The 22,296-nt window shown below is 40.2% G+C and overlaps 1 protein-coding gene across 2 annotated transcripts; it reads left to right on the top strand.

The window, feature by feature from the left end:
* Positions 1–52: 52 nt before the first annotated feature.
* CHIC1 (cysteine rich hydrophobic domain 1) lies at positions 53–19,730 on the top strand. 2 transcript variants are annotated; one of them, XM_039572205.1, is made up of 6 exons: positions 53–271; positions 6,686–6,740; positions 13,158–13,313; positions 14,963–15,019; positions 15,209–15,268; positions 15,953–19,730. In XM_039572205.1, the coding sequence occupies exons 1-6, from the start codon at positions 102–104 to the stop codon at positions 16,001–16,003; spliced, it is 549 nt and encodes a 182-aa protein (XP_039428139.1). In that variant the 5' UTR covers positions 53–101; the 3' UTR covers positions 16,004–19,730. The 2 variants fall into 2 exon arrangements, with proteins under 2 accessions (XP_039428139.1, XP_039428140.1); XM_039572206.1 differs by lacking the exon at positions 14,963–15,019 and having other exon boundaries at positions 75–271.
* The last annotated feature ends 2,566 nt before the right edge of the window (positions 19,731–22,296 follow it).

The raw sequence follows: 22,296 nt of genomic DNA, 5'->3' as shown, positions 1-22,296 counted from the left end.
GGCCGGGTCTCGCTGCGCCTGCGCGCCGCCCTCCCGCCGCTGTTCCGAGGCGCGGCCCCGCCCGCGGCGGGCGTTGCGCAGGCGCGGCGGGAGGGCCGGCGATGAGCGTCCTGCTGCCCAATATGGCGGACTTCGACACGATCTACGAGCTGGAGGAGGAGGACGAGGAGGAGCAGGATGAGCCCGAGCCCGTGGTGCGGAGCCAGGAGCTGCCCCGGCCCCGCGACGCGCCCGATCCCGTAGCGGTACGGGGCGCCGGGCACATCACCGTGTAAGGAAGGAGCGGGGGGCAGCGTGAGGGGCCGGTGTGGCGGGGCGGTGGAGCCGGGCGGGAGCGCCGGGAGGGGTGAGGGCAGCGGGAGCACCGTGCCCCGGCCCTGTCGGCCCCAGCCTCCCGCCCCGCGGGGCCGGGAGCCGCAGCCCTGCGCCCCCCTCACCTGCTCTGCGAGGGGAGTTGTGCATTTAACGTCAGTATTTTCCGGTAGCTCGAGGAAAGCCTCAGTCGTGAATGAACAGCCGGAGTTGGCTGTTGGGTGCAGAGGCTGCAGCGCAGCCCTGGCAGCCCTCCCTGGTTGCTCCTCTTTATCCAAACAATTTGTTAGATAAAAAGCAAAGTCCACGCGATGCGAGGACGAACAGCCTGTTCAAACCATCTCGCTGTGACCCTTCTGTGCCACAGCTGAGCCAGGGAGCCCCCACACTGCACTGCAGAGGAGGCTCGTGCCTGTGCTGTACTTTATCTGCTCCAAACTTAGTTGTGACTTTGGTTTAGATTGAGTGTTTTTATCACTGGAACACAGCGTGAGCCAGAATGTTTGCTGCTCATTTAAACAGTTGAACAGAAGATGAGCAAGCTGTGTTTCCTTATATGTAATGTTTACTCGTAGGGATTTTCTTAGCATTCCTGCTCCACCAAGCTGAAGAATTAATAGAACCAAGTGCATCCTTAACAAGTTGTTGGTTGTCACATTAATTTTCATGGCTGGGAGGGAGGTATTGAAATTTTTGTGTTGCAGAGACCCACCAAGCTTGTGTTGCTTTGGCTCTGTCTTTGGATTGCATAAAATTCACATTTCTCTCTGTAAATAGGTGCAGTGTGATCTAACTCCCTGCAGCAAAAGCACTGGGTGGGGAAGGCTGTCCCTTCCCTTGGGAAGTAGTGTTGGATTTGATACTGTGTCCTCATGGAAGCCTGGATCAGGGTTCCATTGAGCTGGTGCCAGTGGGGAGCTGCTCTGCTGCACCGCACTGCATTTGCTCGTGCAGATGGAATTTCTTTGTGTCTTCGCCCCAAATAGCTCCTGGCCGGGCTAAAGGAGAGGTGGAACACAAGCGAAATGCTGAGAATACCAAGTATGCATCTTATGAGTTACCTGATTTTAAGTGCTGAACTGGAAAAAACATATCATCTGCTTTGCTTTCTCTGTTGCTTTTTGTGTGTTAGTGATGTTACTTACAGTTCCTTCTTGGCTCCAGCATCTTTTTGGGATGGGCAGGAGCATCTCCAAGAACTAGTGATGTCTACATCAAAAAAAAGCACCCTTGTTAGTGATGTGGAAATCCTCAGCTAGCTACTTCCCCTTTTAACCACCTGAGCTGAATTCCCATCCAACTTATTTTCCCTTTCTCCCACTCCTCTCAGCTTTCTTCCTGTAACAGGACCTACCTGCATTGTAGGAGGCAGCTTTTATCAGCTCATGATGTATTTTTAAATCTCCTTGTACTGATAAAAACAGTTAGTGGATGTTATCAATAAAATGCAAGTAAACCCTGGACACTGGAGTATGTAATCCTAACTTCCTATTAAATGGGAACTATTTTGCTTCCCAAAGAGTTTGTGTGTTGGAGCTCTGTCACTTTTTGATCACACAGATGCTGCTGTTTTTGAAATCAGTTGGCTGCAGAAGCAGCCTGCTCCAGTTACTGAAGGGAGAGACGTCATCCAGGAAAACCTGGGTTTGTTTTCTGAACCTGTCTGGAGCACTGCTAATGAAAATGTCCTGACAAGTCAGACATTATTAAAAAACAAAACCAGTTATCTTTATAAAGCCATTGTTTCCTTGGATTTTTGTTTCAGATGTCTCCTGTTCCTCACCTGACGCTGGCCTTCTTGAATACTTTTGGTGTATAGAGAAGGGATAATTCTCAAATTCCAGGGTCATCTGCTTCAGCTTTTCATGTACAGTTCTCTTACCAACTCCCAAGTTGGTAGATTCAAAGCACTGTGTTTCTTGCATGAAGTTTTTGTTGTTATGACCTTGTCAGTGAGCTGCTCACTCTAACAGAATTACTTCTTTGCAGTGTCCAACAGGACTAAATATAAATTCCAAGTGTTTTCTGAGGGTATTTAGCAGGATCGTGCTTTTCCCACTTTACTTTTGCTAACCCTTCCACCCCTGTGCATGGTAGGAGTGACCACGTAAAGCTTATTTGTTTTATTTTAGTCAGAGGGGATGTGTGTAAAAATGGTTGGTAAAATCTACGCTCATCTTGTCCAGGATTCTTTGAAAAAATTCTCTCTGTTGTATGTATTGTTTTTGAAAGCTTTTGAATTTTAGCACAGATAAATTACTAGGTCCTATTAAATGCCTTTTCTTCTGAAATTCCATTTTGATGAGTTATAAACACCTTGTTTGCTGTTTCTTTCATAGTCAGTGTGACTCTGCTTAGTGTATCCAAGTATCTCCACACATGTTTATAGTGAAGACTGAGTCATGCCTAGCAAAGCAAAGGCAAAAACAGAACAGTAAACAAACTGTAACCTGGTTATAAGGTTTTATTTATCTGCTGTAATTTTTCTGTATCATTAAGTCCATGTGGATGGATGGTAATGAGGTAATGAATTAGCCATTAAACATATTTTTGCCATTAGTATCCAGCTTGTGATTCCTGCTGAAGTCTGCAAACCTCCTGGTTTTGGCTAGAAGTGAACTTTTGGTATTCTATCCTGTTTTCTGCAGGAGTGCCCCAGGGACCCACAGTCCAGGTGCTGATGAAAAGCTTATTGTCATCAGCTGGGGAAGGGAGGGAAGAGCCAGTTGAGATAAGATGACATTTGATTATTATCTAGTATTGCTCCATCTTCCACATATTTAAAATAGCAAATGACCTCAGCCTTCTACTCGTTACCAAAAACTTCATTTTCCAAAACATCATCCATGGTAAGGACTCTCTTGGGTAGTTCTGTTGGCTCCACAGGAAAATGTCCTGAACTGGGAAATGTTCAATGTTCAAGGAGATTTCAGCTCAGGGGTCTTGAGGGATGTCATCTTTACCCTCTAATGCTGGACAAAGCTCAGCTGATACCTCATAAAGAGCAGTGTGGGTCTGAGCTCCACTCTTCCAGAGAGGTTAAACATAACCTGGATTAGGTATGGGGAAAGGAGCTGTGCTCAAAGGAGGTTGGAGAGCTTGACTAAACAGGTTTTACTTGTGCAGTCTAGTAAGGCTGATTACTATCTAGAAATACATTAGTGGGAGAAATGAGAATGAGGTGAGGTTTAAGTCAAAAGAAATAAAAAGGCAAAGCACCTGTAAATATTTCTCTTCTAGATGTGAGAAGGTGTTCCCAAAATCTTCCTGTTTTAGTTGTGGGGACAGAAAAGCTGAGCTCCTGCTTTATGAACTAACAGACTTTATCTTGTACCTGTTGCAGGTGAGTTTTGCAGCTGCTGGTTCAGGATGTTCATTTCAGTCTTTAATTTGAGGGATTTAGGCATTTCTCTTATTTTAGCTCCCTAGGACAATTTGTGTTCTCCCCACTCTACAGATGGGGGGAAATGAGGTGATGGGACTTGCCTGATGCCATCCATGAAAAGAGGGAAAGAGGGACAGAACTGGCAAGTGAGGTCATCCTAGTTCTGTTCCAGCCTATAGGAAACAGTCCTGGCTTGTAGAGGTACTTGTCATGCAGTGAGAAAAGTGCAGCTGAAGGACGTGGGTGACTGATCTGAATTTCTAAATGTTACACTTTGGGCAGCTTGCACTGACTGAGGAGTCACAGAACTGGCCCAGAAATAAATCACCACCAACTGATGTTTTATATGACTTAAAGGACAGCTACTGGAATTGATGCTATAGTGATTTTTAAATATATTGAATTTTAGAAGATTTCATAGGCCTGCTCATGCTAGATCACTAGTCTGTTGTAGGAAGTCTAATTAAGTTAATTACCTCTTGATCAATACTTTAGATAATAATTTCTTTACATTAAAGATTCTAATAACACTTCAGTACTTCTACAAAGCTGCTTGCAAAGTTATACAACTGTATAACATCCTGCTTCCATTTCTTTATTTTATTTGGTTGTTGAGTCAACCTCCTGCCTGATCTAACAGGAGTTTAATGTTTCTAAACTCTGTGGTAAATAACCACAGAATATTCTGTAAAGCTTCTAGAGATATTTTAGTAAAACTGAGCTAAAAGCCATCAGTGATTCTTACTAAACATAGTATTTTAAATATAGTTAAAACATAAAGTTAAATTATTTAGCCACTCACAGGTGTCAGTGTGAGAGATGCCTTTCTGTAACTCAGGTTTCTTGGATGTGCTGCAATTGAAGGGAGTGTTTTGACAACCGATAAAAATTTGGGGGGTTAATATGTTTCACGACATCAGCCTTGAAATTTAACCCAAAACATATTGTGATCTTGCATTCCTGATCAGATTTATTAATCAGAAAGCACTAATTTATCTCATTCTTTATGGAAATTGGGGTGCAATGGGAATTTTAATGAATATATGTGATCAGTGAGATAAAAGACACTACCTGTGTGGTTTAGGAAGTGTTTGAACTCTGAGTTGTAGAAGGTCAGTGGAAGGTTCTGGGGAACAGTTAGCACATGTTTGCTCTTTTTTTCATTTCATTTGCTGTTTCCTAAGCTTCTGTTCTTGGCCACTCTTAAGTCAGTGCTGTGGACAAGATGGACCTTTGGCATAATTTAGTGGAATTGGTCTGTTATATGGGTAGAGTAAATAATTCTTGAATTTTCCAGTAGTTCTTTTATTATGTTGTCTGATTGCCCCTACTTTGTGATCATTTCAGGTTGTTCCATTGCTGATGCACAGAAAAGTCTGTGTTCCTCAAAGCAAGCTTGTGTATGTGCGTTATAATTTCAGTCTTGTTTTTTTTTTTTAAGACTGAAAAGGCTACTTCATTGCTCTCCAAGCTTCCTTAAAACTAAATATATAACATTACAAAACCTGGGAGATTTCAGCTTAAAAAGAAAAGGTACAAAATGTGGAGGCTGACTCGCCAGATGACAAAGAGAATGGAAATGTGCTGTATTAGTAACCTTTGTGCTTGCCTAAAATCTTGCTGTTTTTGCTGTTTGGGGTTTTTTTGTAATGTTTTACACAACTGCCGCTCTTTACAAGAGAGAGCTCTTTAAAAGAGGCTCTAACTTAAATTATTCATTGGAGAACTGGATTGAACTTCACCAGTGTTGTTGCCAAACATTTCAATTACTGGATTTCTAGAGACAGCACAAGTTCTTCTATTTTTCCTCTCTCTCCTTTAAGGTTGATTTGACTTTTTTTGCATACTTCTGAACAATTGCCATTGTCAGTTTTGGATATCTGAGTTATTACAGAGTGCACAGGAGTGTGTATGGGTGATATAATGATGGGCACTGAGGTCCAGGGGAAGGTGTTGGAACCAGATGGTCTTTAAGGTCCCTTCCAACCCAATCCATTCCACAATTCTGTGATATTTCAGCAATACTGGTATTGGTACAAGGGACCAGTTTGAAGTATGGCAGGTGTCAGTTTGACTCAAAGCAAAGTTTGTTTCTTCAGTAACTCCTACAATACCAAATGTATTTGTGCTCCTCTTTTTGGCAGTAATTCTTCCAGGTATTTTGATTTTTTTGAACACAGATACTCAGGAGATACTTTAGCAGAGCTGACTTGATGTACAATATATTTAACTTTACTAAATTAACATTAAGCTCTCATCAAACATACAGATTGTAGCTGAGGGCCAGCTGCTGCTGTATTTTGTTAAATTACTGAATTTTAGAGGTTCAGGAGTTTTGGAATTAGTGGTGACAGATTTACAAGCCAAATCCAGCTTTCAGTGGTTGTAGTGAAAACCTTTTGCTCAAACCCCAGAACACTTCAGTGAAGAGTAGTCGCAGTGATACCCAAAACTTAATTTCCTTGAAGTTCATAGTTGTTGTAAAACTGTCCTTTGTGTAGGCTCTTACATGTTTTGCATGAGGTAGTTTAACTCAGCCTGAAGCAAGTTTTTAAAAGCACATGATTATAAATTTCTAAGATGATGATGAATGGGTTCCTTAAACTTCATCTGTTGCATGTGGAACAATTGCATGTGCAAGAAAGTAAAAAGGACTGTTGAACCTAGTAAAACTGGGATTTCACAGCTGGAGGGTTTTTTCTTCCAGAAATCAAAGATTGAAAGCTACTGCCATCCAATTGGAAAAGAATTTTTTGCACTTTTGGAGGTACTGAAGTAAAGCTGTGTTTCTGTCTGTAAATGACCTTATGAATGGTACACGAGACCTTACATAAACTTAGATCAAAAGCTCGTGAAATAATGTAAGGACAAATTAAATTGATAATGGTTTCTTTTTCAAGTTAAAACTCTTATTTCTTTTTTTTTTTTATTAAGGGAAACAAAATAAGTTAGGTGGAATATATTTTGTTTGTCTCTTTTGTTTTCAAGGTTTGGCTTGAGCAACAAGTTTGATACAGAATTTCCTTCTGTTCTGACAGGGAAGGTAAGTGTGAGATTAAACTGTTCTTTTCAATGGGAACACCCAGTGCATCCAGTGGTTTCTGTGTTGCATACATGAGCATGATCCCACTCAAGACTGTTACCTGTGGCCTGTGTGACCCAGCTGCTTGCTGCCCAGTCCCTCAGTGTAGCTGGAAACAAGAAGGAAGGATTTGCAGTGATTGTTATCGTTATTGACATTCCAAGCACAGCAAAGCTTACCATGGATCCAACTGTTTCCATGCAGACCTGAAAGCAAGACTCATTTAACCTTGCTTTTTAAATACCTGGAGTTTGTGCTCCCTCCTGGGTGAATTAAATCAGTTCAAATACTAAACCTCTCTTTTGAGTATGCCTGACAAGCCTTGAGTTTGTTTAGACAGGTCTCTGGAAGTGAATCTATTTTATCTGAAGCTTTACAGAACAAAATATAGTGTTAAAGCTACAAATTAAGTAGGTTTTTAGTAATTTTCACAAATACTGTTTAGTTTTGGAAATCAGTGGTGACAAAGTCTCTTGCTTTCTCTGCAGTCCTGTCATCTTACTAAATGCAAGTATAAGAAACTGTAATTTGTAGCTATTAATTTAACTTTCACAAAATTCTTAGTTCTAAATTCTTTTCATAATTGTATTTTTTTAATCTTTTAATTGTTTAATTCTTTTTCTCTTGATTGTTTTTTGTCCTGCTGTTTTACTCTCTAGTGCTTTGCTTTTGCTTCGATTTATATCCCCCTTGTGTATCTTTTCCAGAAGTTGTGAAGAAAAAAGTTTATTTGGCTCTTTCTCCTTTGTCTCATGTCATCCCACAGAGCTCCACTCCCTCTGCAGCCTCTTGCAGAGGTTGAGTCATACCAACAATACTCTGAACACAGCTGGATGGTTGCTCCTGCTTCTGCCAAATCCATCTGGGCTTTTTCCTCCGTCATTTTCACACCAGAGTACAATGAATAAAACCCTTGTGTTGAAGTTGCCTGGCTGCTCTGACAGCAGTACTCCTGAGAAGCAGGTTCTGCTTGGAGATTTTGGGTGCTGAAAGTCAGCCTGGAAGTTGTGGCCTTGCTTTAGGGTCTCACTGAGCTCAGAAAGACAAATCCTACTGATTCCAGTGTCAGGGCTGCTGACAACACTTTGCATTTCACCACCTTGTGCGAGGCTTGTTCTTTTCTGGGAAGCTCTTTCTGATCACTGAACAGCCACAATACATTTTGGAAAAAACAATTTTAAGTTCTTTTACTCAAGTTGTAGTTTATTATAAATAAGCCTGTAGAAAATCCCTAGTAAGAAATGTTAAAACTTAATTTGATGATATAATTCTATCTCTTTCTGTCTCTCTAAAAGATATGTGGATTATTAAAAAAACAAACCAAACCTACAACCAGGTCTACACTTTTTAATACCAGCATCGATGGCTGTCACATTTTCTGCTTGATTGTCCTCCTCTTGTTAAACAGACAGTGAACAAAAGCTTAATTTAAAGTTCAGTTGAGTGCTCGGACTTAATTTAGCAAAGAAAGGAAAGAGGAAGTTCTGCTTGGCATTTACTCTTCTTGTTCTGTAGATGTGATCAGTGCTCCAGGAGTGCCATGGGCAGGGATTTGCTGTATATAGGGATGCTTCTCTGTTGAGAATCTTGATGCTCTGTTATCTTGTGGATTTGAGGGGCTTTCTGAGCCAGGAGACCTTGGAAGGAAATGAATTCCCTTTTGCCAGGGGAGAGCACCAATCAAACAAGATAGTAAACACATTTTTCTTCCTGCCTGCCACACACTGCCATGAAAGACATTAAAAACCACAGTTGTGGGTCTTTTGGTTTTTAATACTTTCATCAATTGCAAGAAATAAATAATCTGCTTCTTCCTCTGGTTGAGGCAGTCAATCATCTTAATCCCTATTGAAAATGAAAATTCATTTTTTCCAGTAAGAAGGTTTTCTTCAAATACCCTGTTAAATAATTCACAATAATCAGTATCGTAGTCAACTGAGAAACCACTTCACGCTCTTCTGTTGTTAAAATGTAATTTTTTTGCTTTTTGTGAAATCAAAATTTATGAATAACAGCGATTGTATATTTACAAATTGGGATTAAAATGTTTACTCTTAACTTGCATTAGTCCTCAGCTACTCTTAAGACAATGTCATAGTTTATTCATATTGCCTGTGTATCATTAAGTTTAATGGCTTTGCTATCCACTGTAAATTGATTTTAATAATATATCCCATCTGCTAATGGAGTGTAAGAGATGAAGCCATTAGATGGGCTTGATGCATTTCTCAGTGGTACTGATTTTCTTTTGAATAAATACAGGTGTAAAAGATGTAGGTTTTTTAAGCAGGATGAAAATCATAATGAGAGAAAACTCTGTAGCTACACCTTTCTCCCAGAAGCACAAACTTTTGGGGTTTTTGCCATACTCTTGTGTTAGTAATTTACTTAAGCTTCCTGCCCTCAGTTTGCCCATCCACATAATGATGGCAGCAAGCCTGCTAGTTTTCTTTTTCTGAAATCTGGAATCCCCCTCCTCCTTCATCCATTTTCCCAGTCTCCCTGCTTTTACAGAGCCTGCATAGCTGTTGTAGGTTAGCCTAGAGCTACATGCTTGTAATTACACCTTCAGTGTTTAATTGAGACTTAATTTGTTGCTTTCCTTGGGAGAGGTGAATGTGTACATTTGTGGGTAAAGCATAGACAATAAAATAATAAAGGAAAGGAGAATCCCAGGTAGGTCAGATGTTGGGCCTAGCTAATTGAGCTGGATTAATATTTGTCTTGCAGGATGAGACATAAACTCACCTGGTTTGTAAATCCCAAGCCAAGGCTTCTTTTCAAAGGAACGTTGTAAGAAAAGATTTGACTACACTTGATACAGAGGCAATATTTAACTTTTAATAATGTAATTGGACCTTGGCCTAAATTGAAATGGTGGTTAAATTTAAATTCTGTGTGCTTCAGGTTTACAGGATTATTACTTCTCTTGAACAAGCTTTTAACAAAATACTCTCCATGATGTGGAGCACAATAGTGCACACACTGCTCCAGGTGACCAGAAAATGATGGAGGCAGTGATCCTTAAGGGGAAAAGTGGAATTTCCTGCTCTGATCTTGAAACAAAAGGGGTCCTGCCCAGAGAGGAGTGTGCAGTGCAGGGCAATGTGAGCCATAAAGGGAGGGCTGGGCACTGTGATCCCGTTGTGCCGTGTGATTGATAGGGTTGGTGATCGTGATGATTGAAGGAGAAACATCAGGCCTGCTGGGCTTTACTTGCTCCCTTCCTGTGTTTGGAGATCCTCTGCATCCTGTTGTAAAATATTATGACACCCCCTCCTTTCCTTTTATGTTTTTTTTTGTTTTTTTCCCTCCTAAAAGGAGCTAATGTCCCTTCCCAAGGTGTACAGGACAGCCAGGAGCAAAGTGCTTATCTCGTTCTTTTCAAGAGCCAGACGCAAACTCGCCAAGAGATTTCCAGAATTACTCAAAACTAGGCTTTCTTAGGGAGCTGTCTTTGTGCAGGAGGAGCTGTTAATTCTCTGTTTGTTTGAAATACTTTGCTCGCTTCATATACACCTTTCAATAGCTGTACCTGCAAGAAAGACAGGAGTTAAAATTGTGCCAGAAAATCAACAATTCTGTGATGGCTTTCATTTGGATTCCATTTCATTATTAGATTAGAACAGTTGTTTACAGGTATTTTGTTCTTTATCACTGTATAACAATGCTTAACTGTTACTGAGCTATAAACTGAGCAACAAAATTGTGCTTTCTTCTGTTTATCACAACATGAGGCTTATCTTGATCTCCAGTTCCTTTAGTTTCAGATGAAGATGTGTCATTAGTGACAGAAATACTTGTTGTAATTCCATTTCCTAAAGGCAGAAACAATCCAATAGCTTGGGTTAGCCAAAGCATGTTAAGTAATTTCGTCTTATGTTGTATCCAAGAGATTCACCTTTACATGAAAATATTTGGTGAGTTAGCAGGTAGTGGTGCTTTTGTAATATTATATTGAGGTAAACATCAGACCAAAATTCCTGAAATGGAAATTTTCTGTTGTTTAGTGGCATCCAAAGTTGGTTTCTGGTTTAGCCGTTTGCTCTGCAGGAAGGAGAGTCCTTCAACTTTGCTCTCACAATGTAGGATCAAACTGTTAACCTGATGTGAACAGTGACTCCCTAAAAATTATCACAGGAACAGGGAAATCTCCCTTTGCTTTCTTTTTAGGTCCAAATTTTTTCTGCCAGCTGTGATCTAAGAATCTGGTTGAGTTCTCTTTGTGTTGAATGTTACCACTGATAAGAGTTATTCTTGTTAAACTGAATTCTGGGCCGTGCCATTCCATTGTCTTTGGCAGGTTTGTTCAGCTGGATTTGGAGGCTGGGCTGGGTTGTTGTCAAGGTCCAGTGAACTTTGTGTCTTAAGGAAAAGGAAACATTCTCTTTTCTTAGGGAGTCTCATTACGAAAGTATAAATGGGTTCAAGAAAAGAAACCCTACTTATTTTTATATTTCAAATAAGCAGAATGTAAAATTCTAAAAGATTTATCAAAGGAAGTGCCATTTGTAGATACCTAAATGTGAGGCTCATGTAACTTCCTTAAGAGTTGACAATGCCAATTAATGTAAGAATCTCAATTTACTTTGAGGCAGTGTGACTGCAGCAGCTGTCTGAGGTTACTGCAAACAACCAGCCCAGATGTTCTTTCCTCCAAAACATTCCCCCACGTTGAAGATGAAATGGTTTTGCTCATGTGCATCTGGTATTTATTATGTCCCAGTACAAGATCTGACACTGGCAAAGAAATCCATGAAACCTTGTTCCAGAGACATGCAAGTACAGGATACTTTGCCACATTACAATGGGATTTTTTGTCATTGCAGATGTCCCAGTATAAAGGATCTCAGGGGGTTTCTTTGGCCATTTTCTTTTTTTTTCCCCCCTAAACTAAGGTGTCTGTTGTAAAACAGACAAATTTTTTTAGTTGCTCCATTTGTAGATGTCAAACAAAGCAGCCTATTTAATGTGGGAGGGGGGAAAAAGAATTACTTTCTGTATATTTAATAATTCCTGCTATAAAATAATCACACTTAAATTATTTTCTTATGTTATTAACTGTAGGCCTGGCTTGTTTGCAAGCCCAGCTGCCCCTGACTCCGTAGTGCCTGGTGACCTGAATGGCCAGGAAACAGATGTTGTATTTATTTACTCCCTTTCCTGCAATGCTTTAAAGAATTCAGCTCTTGTCAATAGGCAGAGGCAGCAGCATCAGGTCCTCTCCATTTCCTGCCCCGGGGCTTTGCCCCTGGTGAAAAGGATCTTTGTCATTAAATGAACACTTTTGTTGGTGCTGCTGCCCTTGTTTGCAGAGTCAGATGAGCAGAGCTGGGCTTGCTTGGTTGGGGGGTTATGGAGTGGTTGCACAGCTTTGTGTACAGACTCATTCTAGGGGATTTTCATCAACATGGCAAGTAGTTAGGAAAGATGGGGTTTTAAATTGTTTTGAGTTGTGCCTGCCTGGTCAAGTCTCTAGAAGTTGATTCTGATTATTCTGCTTTGTGCATTCAAATGCTGGATTGTGTTAGAGTCAAGAGTGTCATCTTGGAGTTACTGCCTCAAATCCATGTTTGACTTGTCAGATGGAAGTGACTTGGATTCTGTAGGGAGATGAGGGCTTTGGGGTATGTGAGTAGATGAGAAAAGAGCTTATTTCTGATACAAAATGGGGGTTCCACTGTGACTCTGCAGTGGCAGTATAGGTATAAAATACTTACTCCTTTTTTTTTCAAACAGCTAGTTTTCAACAAGTAGGCTTTATTCCTAACCCTGTACCAAGCTGCATTGCTCTGCCTTAAATACAATCCAGTGTATTTCTTTCTAGGCTTCCCTATTTTAGGAAGCAGCCACAAGGGAAGTTGTGGCTTCAGTGTGGGCCACTTCAGGAAGTTATTTGTGGACAGAGCCTTCACCCAGGCACAGTGGAGGCTTAGATTGGTATGACATTAATTTGGACAATATTCTCCCTTTCTGTGATACATATTTTTACTGCAAAGCTCCCACATTCCTTTTGAAAGCAGAGATCTGTCATTCTTCCATGGTTTTGGTCAGTGTAGCCAGTGCATGTATTTCCCAGCTGTGTCCCAATTCTGATTTTATTTGAGCTCACTGTGTTTTCAGGCCAATTGATTAATTACTGGTGCAATAAATATGGATGAGTCTGTTCATCTAAAAGATGTTTGGCTTTTTAATTCAAGTTTGTGCAGAGCACGCGCCAGAAATGAATTTGCTGCAGGAAAATGACTTTTCATGCTCACTGGGTGACCAGTGCTTTAGAAGATTGTGCAATTTTACGTTTCATTTTAACCATAGAGGTAATTTCTGAGAAAATACACCTGTGCTGGCTCTCCCTGAAGTTGAGCCCTTCTGTTGCAGGTGGCCCCCGAGGAATTCAAGACCAGCATCAGCCGAGTGAACGCCTGCCTGAAGAAGAACCTCCCTGTCAATGTGAAGTGGCTGCTCTGTGGCTGCCTGTGCTGCTGCTGCACTCTGGGCTGCAGCCTGTGGCCCGTGGTCTGTCTTAACAAAAGAGTGAGTCCATGTTTCATCTTACTCTATGGATTTTTTAATTACTGGTAGGATTAAATAACTTCTCCTAATATCTTCCCCATCTTCAAACCCAGGTTTGGTCTCACATTCAAAAGGTTATTCTGGTCTCCACCTGAGAAAACAGAAAAAATATGAAATGACACCAAATTACCAATTGAATCAATAGTTTTAAGAATAGCTGATCCCATCTCAGTTCAAACAGGATGGATTATATGATACCTTAAATTTCCAGGATTTCTCAAGGTCTAAGAATGGAGTTAAATGAGTGCAGAACTGGACACTGACCTTCAAAGTGTGTCAGACTGAAAAATCACTTTTCCTCTTCAGCATCCCCACTAGCCCCACCCCCTGAATAAATATTTTTTAACTTAAAAATCACTTTTTAATATGCAATAAGTATCACAACATTTCAGAGCTGTGGTTTATTTGCCATATTTTACTGTGCTGCTTCTGTTAAGAACAAGCACCAATATATTTTCTAGAGACTCCCCCCCAACAGAGAGTTGACCACTTCTGTAATGGGGTTCAAAGTGATAATTCTGAAAAGCACTTTAGTAGTATCAGGTAAATATGATTTCAGTTACCTCTGTGATTTACATTTAGAATTGATTTATCACAGCAGTAAATGTTTAGGAAGTGCATTAATGTGTTAACTTGGTGAAGTGCTCATCACTGAAACTGCATCACTAAAAAGTTAGGAGACTTGTTTTAGCTCATTTGAACTGCCTTTATAAATGTCATTTTTGCAGAGGAATATGCCTGAGAGATACAAATGGAGTATTTGCAGGTTTAAAACCATATTTAGTATCTTGTGCCAGTGAAAATCTAAATAAATGCCCATGTGGTGTTGGAGTATTAATGAAATTCTCAAGGCTACAGAGAAAATGCACCAAGTAGGGAAAATGATGGCACTTCCGTGGGGGTGTGAGGGTGATAACAATCATGCAGTGATTAAAATTAAATGTATACCCTGCAGCATCATCACAGTTGTCTCCTTGTGATCTTAAAAGCCACTGAAACTTGAGAAATCATCTCCTCTCCACAGCTGTGGAAAGAGACATAAAGATCACACTTTGGTAATCCAGAATTGAAAATACAAACACCAGTTGTTGTGAGCTGGAGTTTGGTGGTGAGGGGTTTTTTCAAGATCCAGATCACAATTCCATTAGCAAAATCTGGAAATTACATGTTTGGAAATCTGTGTTGTCAGCAGAACACCTGCAGTGACTGCAGGATTTGGCCAGGAGAATGTGGGAGACTCTGTGTTGTTGTTGGCTGTGGTAGGTAAAAACAGCAAATTCAAAAGGGTCTCTTACTAACTAAATGAATTCTGGAAAAGTCACAGGCCTAAGCTGGACTTGATCTTAAAAATTTTTCCATCCTTAATGATTCTAAGTTAACAAAACACCCATGGGTGCTTCCTTTTTTGAAAAAAGGGGGAGTGGGAGATTGAAGTGATAAGATTTCCACTCATCATTTCTTCTTCGCTTGGTTCTGCTTTTATAAAACTTAACTTACTATAAATAAATCTAACTTACTATAAATTAACTTAAGCCAGAAATGCAGTAGTGAGATTCTTCTGGATCTGGCTGCTGAACCATTCTCTGATACAGTTCTGACTTACTTTTTAGACTAGAAGATCAATTCAGAAGTTACTAGAATGGGAAAATAACAGACTATATCATAAGGTAAGAATAGAGTACTTGTTTTTTTCAGCTTTAGGAATATTGGCATGAAGGATTTGAGAGTCTTGTTGTAATTCCATACTTTATACTGATCCTAAATAATAAATCCTTATAATTCAGTATAGCTGATGCTTGTTGCATTACCCATCCAAACAAGATTGTGCTAATCCTTTATGTTAATTATTTCCTTAGCTTGGTTTGCACTGGAAGCTGAGTAAAAGGAAATGTGAAACTAGCAATATGATGGAGTATGTGAGTATTGCTTCTGTTCTTACTGCTATTCAACAGAACTATGATGGAATAGAGAAAATCCTTCACTTAGTGACCCTGTGCAAAAAGATCTCTCCCAGATAAATGTGCAGTTTGGTCTGTAATTTGGAAAGAGGGAGACCCACTGAGACTTGCATTGGAGTGATTCCCACACCAGCACCAGTCCCTAGTTCTTTAACTTATCCACGTTTTCAAGTTGTATTCATAATTCCTTTAATTCAAATAATTTTACAGAAATATTGCATCTTTATAGTAATGTGGTTTTTTGGTTGGACCTTTTCTTTTGTGGTTTTGGTTTGTTTTGGTAGGTTTTTTTTGCCAGCTCCAAATTTCACATGGTTGTAAACAAGACAGACCTCTTAGGAAAGCAGAATTTCGAATACTTCTGTGGTTCTACCACTCCCCTATCCACTTTAACATGTAGCTGTGAAGACTGTGTAGACTTTAGGGAGAGATCCACCTCAAAAAACCCCAAGTATCCAGAATCCCTCTATTTCAGAATGACTGGAATTTCTGTTTTGTTACCCTGGGGAACATGCCCTCCTCACAGACTATCTCAGATATATTTAGCCTTATGAATTAGCTAATGTTGCATGGAAATTGTGCTGAAGCTTTGAACTTTTTGGTTACTGTGTTCTGTTCTTGTCTTTTTCCTTTCTTGAACAGGTAATATTAATAGAGTTCTTACCAAAATACCCCATATTTCGACCTGACTGAGGAACAACATTGGTCTTTCATGTTACCTGTCATTTTCTACCCTTAGTGCCTTGTAGATGATTTTGGAAAGAAGATGGTCTACTTTGCTGTGACTTAAAAATGTTCTTCAGTAGAAATCTTCCTCGCTGTTACTTTCTTTTGTTAAGAAGAGAACAATTTGCACATTTTTTTATGTTGAACGAGGCTTCTATGTTGCACTCTGAATTTTTAACATTACCAATAACTGATAGAGTTGCCACTAGGGATCTTAACATCAGTGCTGCTTAAACTTGTTCTGAGCATGCTGCCTTATTAATTTCTCTCTTTGCTGTCCTCCAATGTGCATCCTATATTTCATCCTAAGTGTTGCAATCCTAGAAACCCTCAGTAGGAATATCCAGGTAAACTCCAGTAGTAATGATTTTAGTAGAACCTGCTTGCATAGGACTTGCAATCAACAGCACTGGTTTTGTCCTGCACTTTGCAAAATCATCATTTACATTAGGGGGGTGCATTAATTTACCCACTATGGATTTGTAAATATTGACTCTTTGCATAATGTAAAGTGTGTATGCCAAGGTTTACAGAATGTATTATAGCTCTTATTCTATTGCCAACAGTCCCCCAGCATCTGTTCCATGTGCTCGTTCCCCTGGGATTGTACAGACCCATCCACACTGGTTTTATGGGAAAGCCATAAAGAGTTTGTACGTATGGCAGATGTGTAGGGCTCAGTTGCACTTTGTTTAGTAAATGGATGAAAAATGCATAGCATTTCTGTCTTTATTTTGAAAAGTATTTCAAATATGAAGCTGAAATCTTCACCTCTGAAAAAGCTGCATTTGTGGGGTAGATGGCAGCTGCTATTAACAAAATACCCTAAAGTCTCTTTTTAAGTGAGGAATACATGGATGTTAAGTTCTATTTTGTTTTGAAGTCAGGAAAAATTAACCTCGAATCAGAGATCTTCATTAGAAAGGCAAAAAATTAGGAACAGCCAAATCAAAGCTGAAGTAGCACCTTTGTTATTGTTGGTGTGTGGTTGTACTTCAGCATTTTCACAGTTAAGTGACATGATGTCCCTTCTGGTGGAAGTAAGTTTTATCTCAGTCAAAGTGGAGTTTCAAAACATGCTGAGGGGAGGAAGTGGAACAGTTGAAAGAGCTCCTGAATATGTTTTGGCAGTCAGGCACTGTCTGGAGAGCCACAAATGCCTTGTGGAATTCAGTATTATTTTGGATTCTTCCCTGTTTGCCTGATCTCAGGAAGGGAAGTTATTGTAGAAAAACTTCCTCTAATGGCTGACCTAAGCAAGACTACACGATAAAAGAAAGCAAATGGAAATTGTTACAAGTTCTCTGCCTTTTCTAGCTAGAAATAACAAAACCCAGCAGATAACTGAGTATCTGCAAGTTGTGGTGGATTTCATTATCAGTGTCCAGGCATTTCTGTGCAGCATCTTGACTCCCTGCAACATCATCCCAAGTTGCTTTTTAGTTTCAGGGTGACTTGGGGCTTCCTCTGAATGTATTTGCATCTCTCCAGTTTGCAATATGCTATTAAAATACAGTATTTGTAAGACCATTGCATCCTAATGGCTGTAGTAGGTCAGATTCCTTGTACACAGTGTTTACAGAAGGCCAGTTTTATGCAAGTTGTTACTCAGAGGGAAGTTGGTGCTGTTTCCAGTCCCAGACTGATAGTTCAGAGTCTGAAATCTGCACATTTCATGCAGAAACTTTGACTGGTAGATTTGTGACAACTAAATGTGTAATTGCATTTGTAACATGAATAAAAATCTCCTGTGTTGTTTGAAATTACCATTAGCTACACCTTGCAACTCAGATTTCCATTGCAGAACCAAGCAAAGTGTTGTGTCCAATTTATTTCTTTTTTGGGGGGGGGGGATGAGTGTTAACTGGAAGCAGAGAAAATAATGGCAGAAAAAGGCAGGGTAAACCAAAACTGAAATGGCACACCCAGTTCTTTGGGTTTCCCTGACAAATGAGTTTCTGGAGTAATTAACAGAACAATGGAAGTTTCTTACTGTTCTGCCAGAACTTTGTTGTGCAAAAAACTCAAGAAATCTCAGCAGGTTCTGATTTTCTTTTTCACGTGACTCGATTTTCTCACTGTACTTTTCCAACTGGGAGAACAGGCACTTCCCATGGAATCACAGAATGGGTTGGGTGGAAGGGACCCTAAAGCTCCTGTCATTCCACGCCTGCCATGGGCAGGGACACCTTCCACTAGCCCAGGCTGCTCAGAGCTCCATCCAAACTGGCCTTGAACACTTAAGCACATAATATTAGTTTTTAAGGTTTACATTTTAAGTACATAAATCCTATACATTTTAATTTGTCTTTAATTATTATTTGTGCAGTCTTCAAACAATGTCTTTGTGTTTTAATTGACATTTAATTATGTGGCCATAAAGCAGCTGGTAAAGAACCAGAGCCAAACCTGTCATTTACAGTAAGCTCCATGTTTTAATAAGTAGATAAATTTGCATTAAAATGCAAAACTAGCAGCAGTATTATATTTGCATGTGAAAGACACAGGATCCATAGCTCATTGAAAGGTGAAGGCAGCTGGCAGTACTGCTGTGAACTCTGTCCACAGGTTTCTTTTTGCTTGGGCTGTCCTTTAGTACAAAAACATCACAGGTAATTCTGTCTCACGAGGCTGGAAATCTCATTTTTGACAGTAAGTGATCAGCATGAGTTGGCGAAGTGTTCGTGGAGGATATTTGTCAGAATTTGTAGCAATGTAACAGATTAATGTCAGCAGAGTGAGTGGAAGTGGTGAAGAAAGTGCCTTGGCTGGTTCCAACACCATTGTGCAGAGAAGGAGAAAAGGGAACTGGTCCCTCTCAGGAGTGGGAGTTTGCAGCAGATTTTTAAAAGCAGCTACTGTCTACCAAATCAGTTTTTATTTCTTCACAGAAGCATGTTGACACTAATTTTGTTTCTAGATTTTATCCAGGATATCTTTGGGTTTGTATCTAGAAAGTTTTGTATCTGGGAGAGTATTAACACTGGCAGAGCATCAAAGCTCTTCCTTAGTGATTCCCCACCTGCACCTGCAAAGGTGCTTTCCCAGAGGAGGAACACAAAAGTGTTCAAACAGGCACACCCAAGTCTAGGGAGTGTGGGTTCAGTTGTAAATGGGTAACTTTAAAACAGGAAAAAAAAAATTATTAAATCTGGTGTGGTTTTGATAAATACAAAAAAAATTCTTAGCTTTTCTTGATAGGTACAAAACTCCGTATGCAAAACCATAAATGGATGTTTATTATTGTCCCACTGACAGTTCACTACATTTTCTTGTCAACACACTACCATTGGAGCAATAAAAATGTCAAGCTATTAACATTTACCATAAATTATTTATCACTTTAGTAAGCAATGTTACATGATTCTTCTGCCATTCTTTTGTTTTCTGCTTTCAGTGTTCTTACAGTGTTGTAACATACTTGTATTGCTTCTGAAAAGTGGTTTTGTTTAAGCTGTATGAAACTGTGTTCTTAACACTTTTATTCTGTTTACAAGTGAACAGCCACTTTTTTAACAGGACCTCACATCTGGAGAGTTTTCTCTCTATTTTTTATTTTAAATGAAAATAAAATTCTAACTGAGCTTGCTTTCTGCAATTTACTGCACTGGCTTGTGCCATTGAAAGAAGCTGGAAGTCAGACATGCTTCATCACTTTGAGACATTTTTCTTTAATTAAATTCAAAGATGAAAACCTTGAACAGTGCAATGTGTTTGTGGAAGAAGAAATAATGGGAATCTTTTGCATCTCCCCCTGCAGAGGTGTTTTAGTGGGATGGCAGCAGTGGTGGGGTGTGTTTCAATGAGACACACCTGATACAGCCAGGCCAGGGGCTTGGCTGGTTTAAAGAACAACACTTGGAAAGCTTAGGAAGGATTTCCAAAGTTGAGAAAACTGCAGAATGATCAATGTATCTGGTTTTCCTGGTGATCCACCTTCCACCCAGGGCAGCGGTGGAGTCCCCGTCCCTGGAAGTGTTCAAAAACGTGTGGATGTGGCCCTGGAGGATGTGGTTTAGTGGTGACCGTGGTAGGGGTGCTGGGTTGATGGTTGCACTTGGTGATCTCCGAGGTCTTTTCCAACCTTAACGATTCCTTGAGTTGGTTGGTGGGCTCACAGACCCTCCCTTGTAAGGACTTCCTGAAGGAATCTCTCCCTGCAGCATTCCTCTCCAAAAGCAGGGGTTTTCTCACACCTCAAAGGGAGCCAGCCCGCGCACGGCCAGCGTGTGAGGGTGAACAGCTAAAGGGGTTTGTGCCCAGCACAGCACAGCCCTTTGTGTGTGACTAGCCTGGCGTTGGAGCTGGGAAAGGAGGACTTACAACTAAAGCCTTTGGCTCATCCCTGAGGGAAAGGCACACATTCCTGAAAGGGGCACGTGCAATGTTTTTGTTGGAAGTTGTTTTGGGCAAAACCAGGAGTGGCTGACGGGCTGCTGGAGCATGGAACTGATACTGGATGTTGGCTGAGAAATGCAGGGAATGTTCCTGGGATGTTCAGCCAAAACGGGGATGAGGGGCTGATCAGGAGTTAATCCCCTCGGGGGGTGTAGGAGATGTAATTGCCCAGACTTAGCAGCAAAGGCCTGTGTTAAGGATATTTGGGATTTGGCCCTGACTCCTCTTGGAAGGCAGTCTCAGACCTGTTGGTAGTGCAGCTTTGCTGTGGTGTCTGTGCCAGTGTATTTATAATGCTGTGTCTGTCATCAGTTGAACTGTTGCAGCTGAGTTTATTTTTCTAGTGAAGCTTACAGAGACCTAAACCCTTTACTTCTTAGACCAAATTAAATGTTAGCCTCCTCTCAAAAGCAAAGTTCTGTTTCTGTTCATCCTGCTTGCATTTATTTGAATTAATTTTCCTTGAAAAAGAGTGGCCAAGAACAATATTCCAGTTAGTGGCTCATGGCCAAGGCACCAGATACTTATTTCAGTGTTGATAGTTCCTTCTCTCGTGTGAAAAGAATGTGATCCATTAAATTTAAAGGGTCACATTTGTCTCCTTAGTGGCTGTATTGTACTTCTGATCCATAGCTGTTCCGTGATAAATTTGGGACTATTTCTCTTCAGCCACTTGTAGTTTATACAAGTTCCCTGCAGACACACTCATTGTCAGTCCAGACTCAGCATCTGACACTTTGTACTGGTAAATCTCTCCATATTTCCATTACTGTGTCCTCCCAGTCCTCCAGTTCTCCTTGTATTCGTGCTCCCAGTCTTCCTGTAAAAAGTCTTTGTCATGGACTGATTCAATCTGCAAAATTAACAAAAATGAGTTTACTAAAAAGATTAATTCCCCGATTGATGCCTGAGTTCTGCTCATCATTTTCTAAATACCCTTTTACTTAGTCCCTGACCTGATTTAAATATTTCTATTATTTCTACATCTGACTGAATCAGTAATTTTCTTGTTGTGGTTTATCTGGGAGATTGAATCTACCTGGACTTGGTTGATTTACATAAACATGCAAACAGCAGATTTGGGTCTGGGCTAAAGTGCTGAATTCTGCATTTTCTCTTGATCACTGAATGTGTTTAGATAATGATCCTTTCAATATATTAACATTTTATTTCATATTCTTTATGTAAACCTTATGATCCATAGTAGCCTTTCTTGAGCGGTAAATTAAAATTTTTGCAGGAAATAGAGTTGTATATTTGTATTCAGTGATAACAAATATAACCTGATATTTTAGCTAGAAAAGAAGCACTTTCTAACAACAGTGTTGGTCCCATGGGATAGGTAATAATAAATATAATAATAATAATAAAATATAAATTGGAATAATAAATTGGAAAATTTGAATAGGAATAAAATAGGAAAGAGGAATCACAGTAGCTCTCAGACTAATAAGAATTTTAAATTAATAGGCAAATATTAATCAAAAGGTGATGACTGATCTGTATTTACTGTAAATTTTATGGTGTGCAAGCCTGAGGGAGTAATTGAAAATTACTGGTTCTCCAGATAGTTTCTACAGGGATCTCCTTGGACATTTTTGAGAGTGAAGTGTCTGAATAGAGCAGCCAAAGTCAAAAGGAATTCTGGTTTTGTTGTAAATGGAAAACAGTGGAAAATGGGAAGCCACTGCTGAGGCTCGTTGGTGAGCAGCACTTTCCCACCTCTGCAGAGTTACCCTGGATCCATGGGTATAACCCGGGATCTCATCAACTCTCGGAGATCCTTGGGGGTTGGATGTCCAATTCCTATTCCAGTTCCCACGGTGAGTATTCATTCAGCATTCCCAATGTAGGATCCAGCA

This window comes from Corvus cornix, chromosome 4A (genome assembly GCF_000738735.6).
Source record: "Corvus cornix cornix isolate S_Up_H32 chromosome 4A, ASM73873v5, whole genome shotgun sequence".
In the NCBI taxonomy this organism is placed as follows: Eukaryota; Metazoa; Chordata; class Aves; order Passeriformes; family Corvidae; genus Corvus; species Corvus cornix.
Note: the sequence above shows the minus strand (reverse complement) of the source record. Positions and strands in the feature narration are given on the sequence as shown.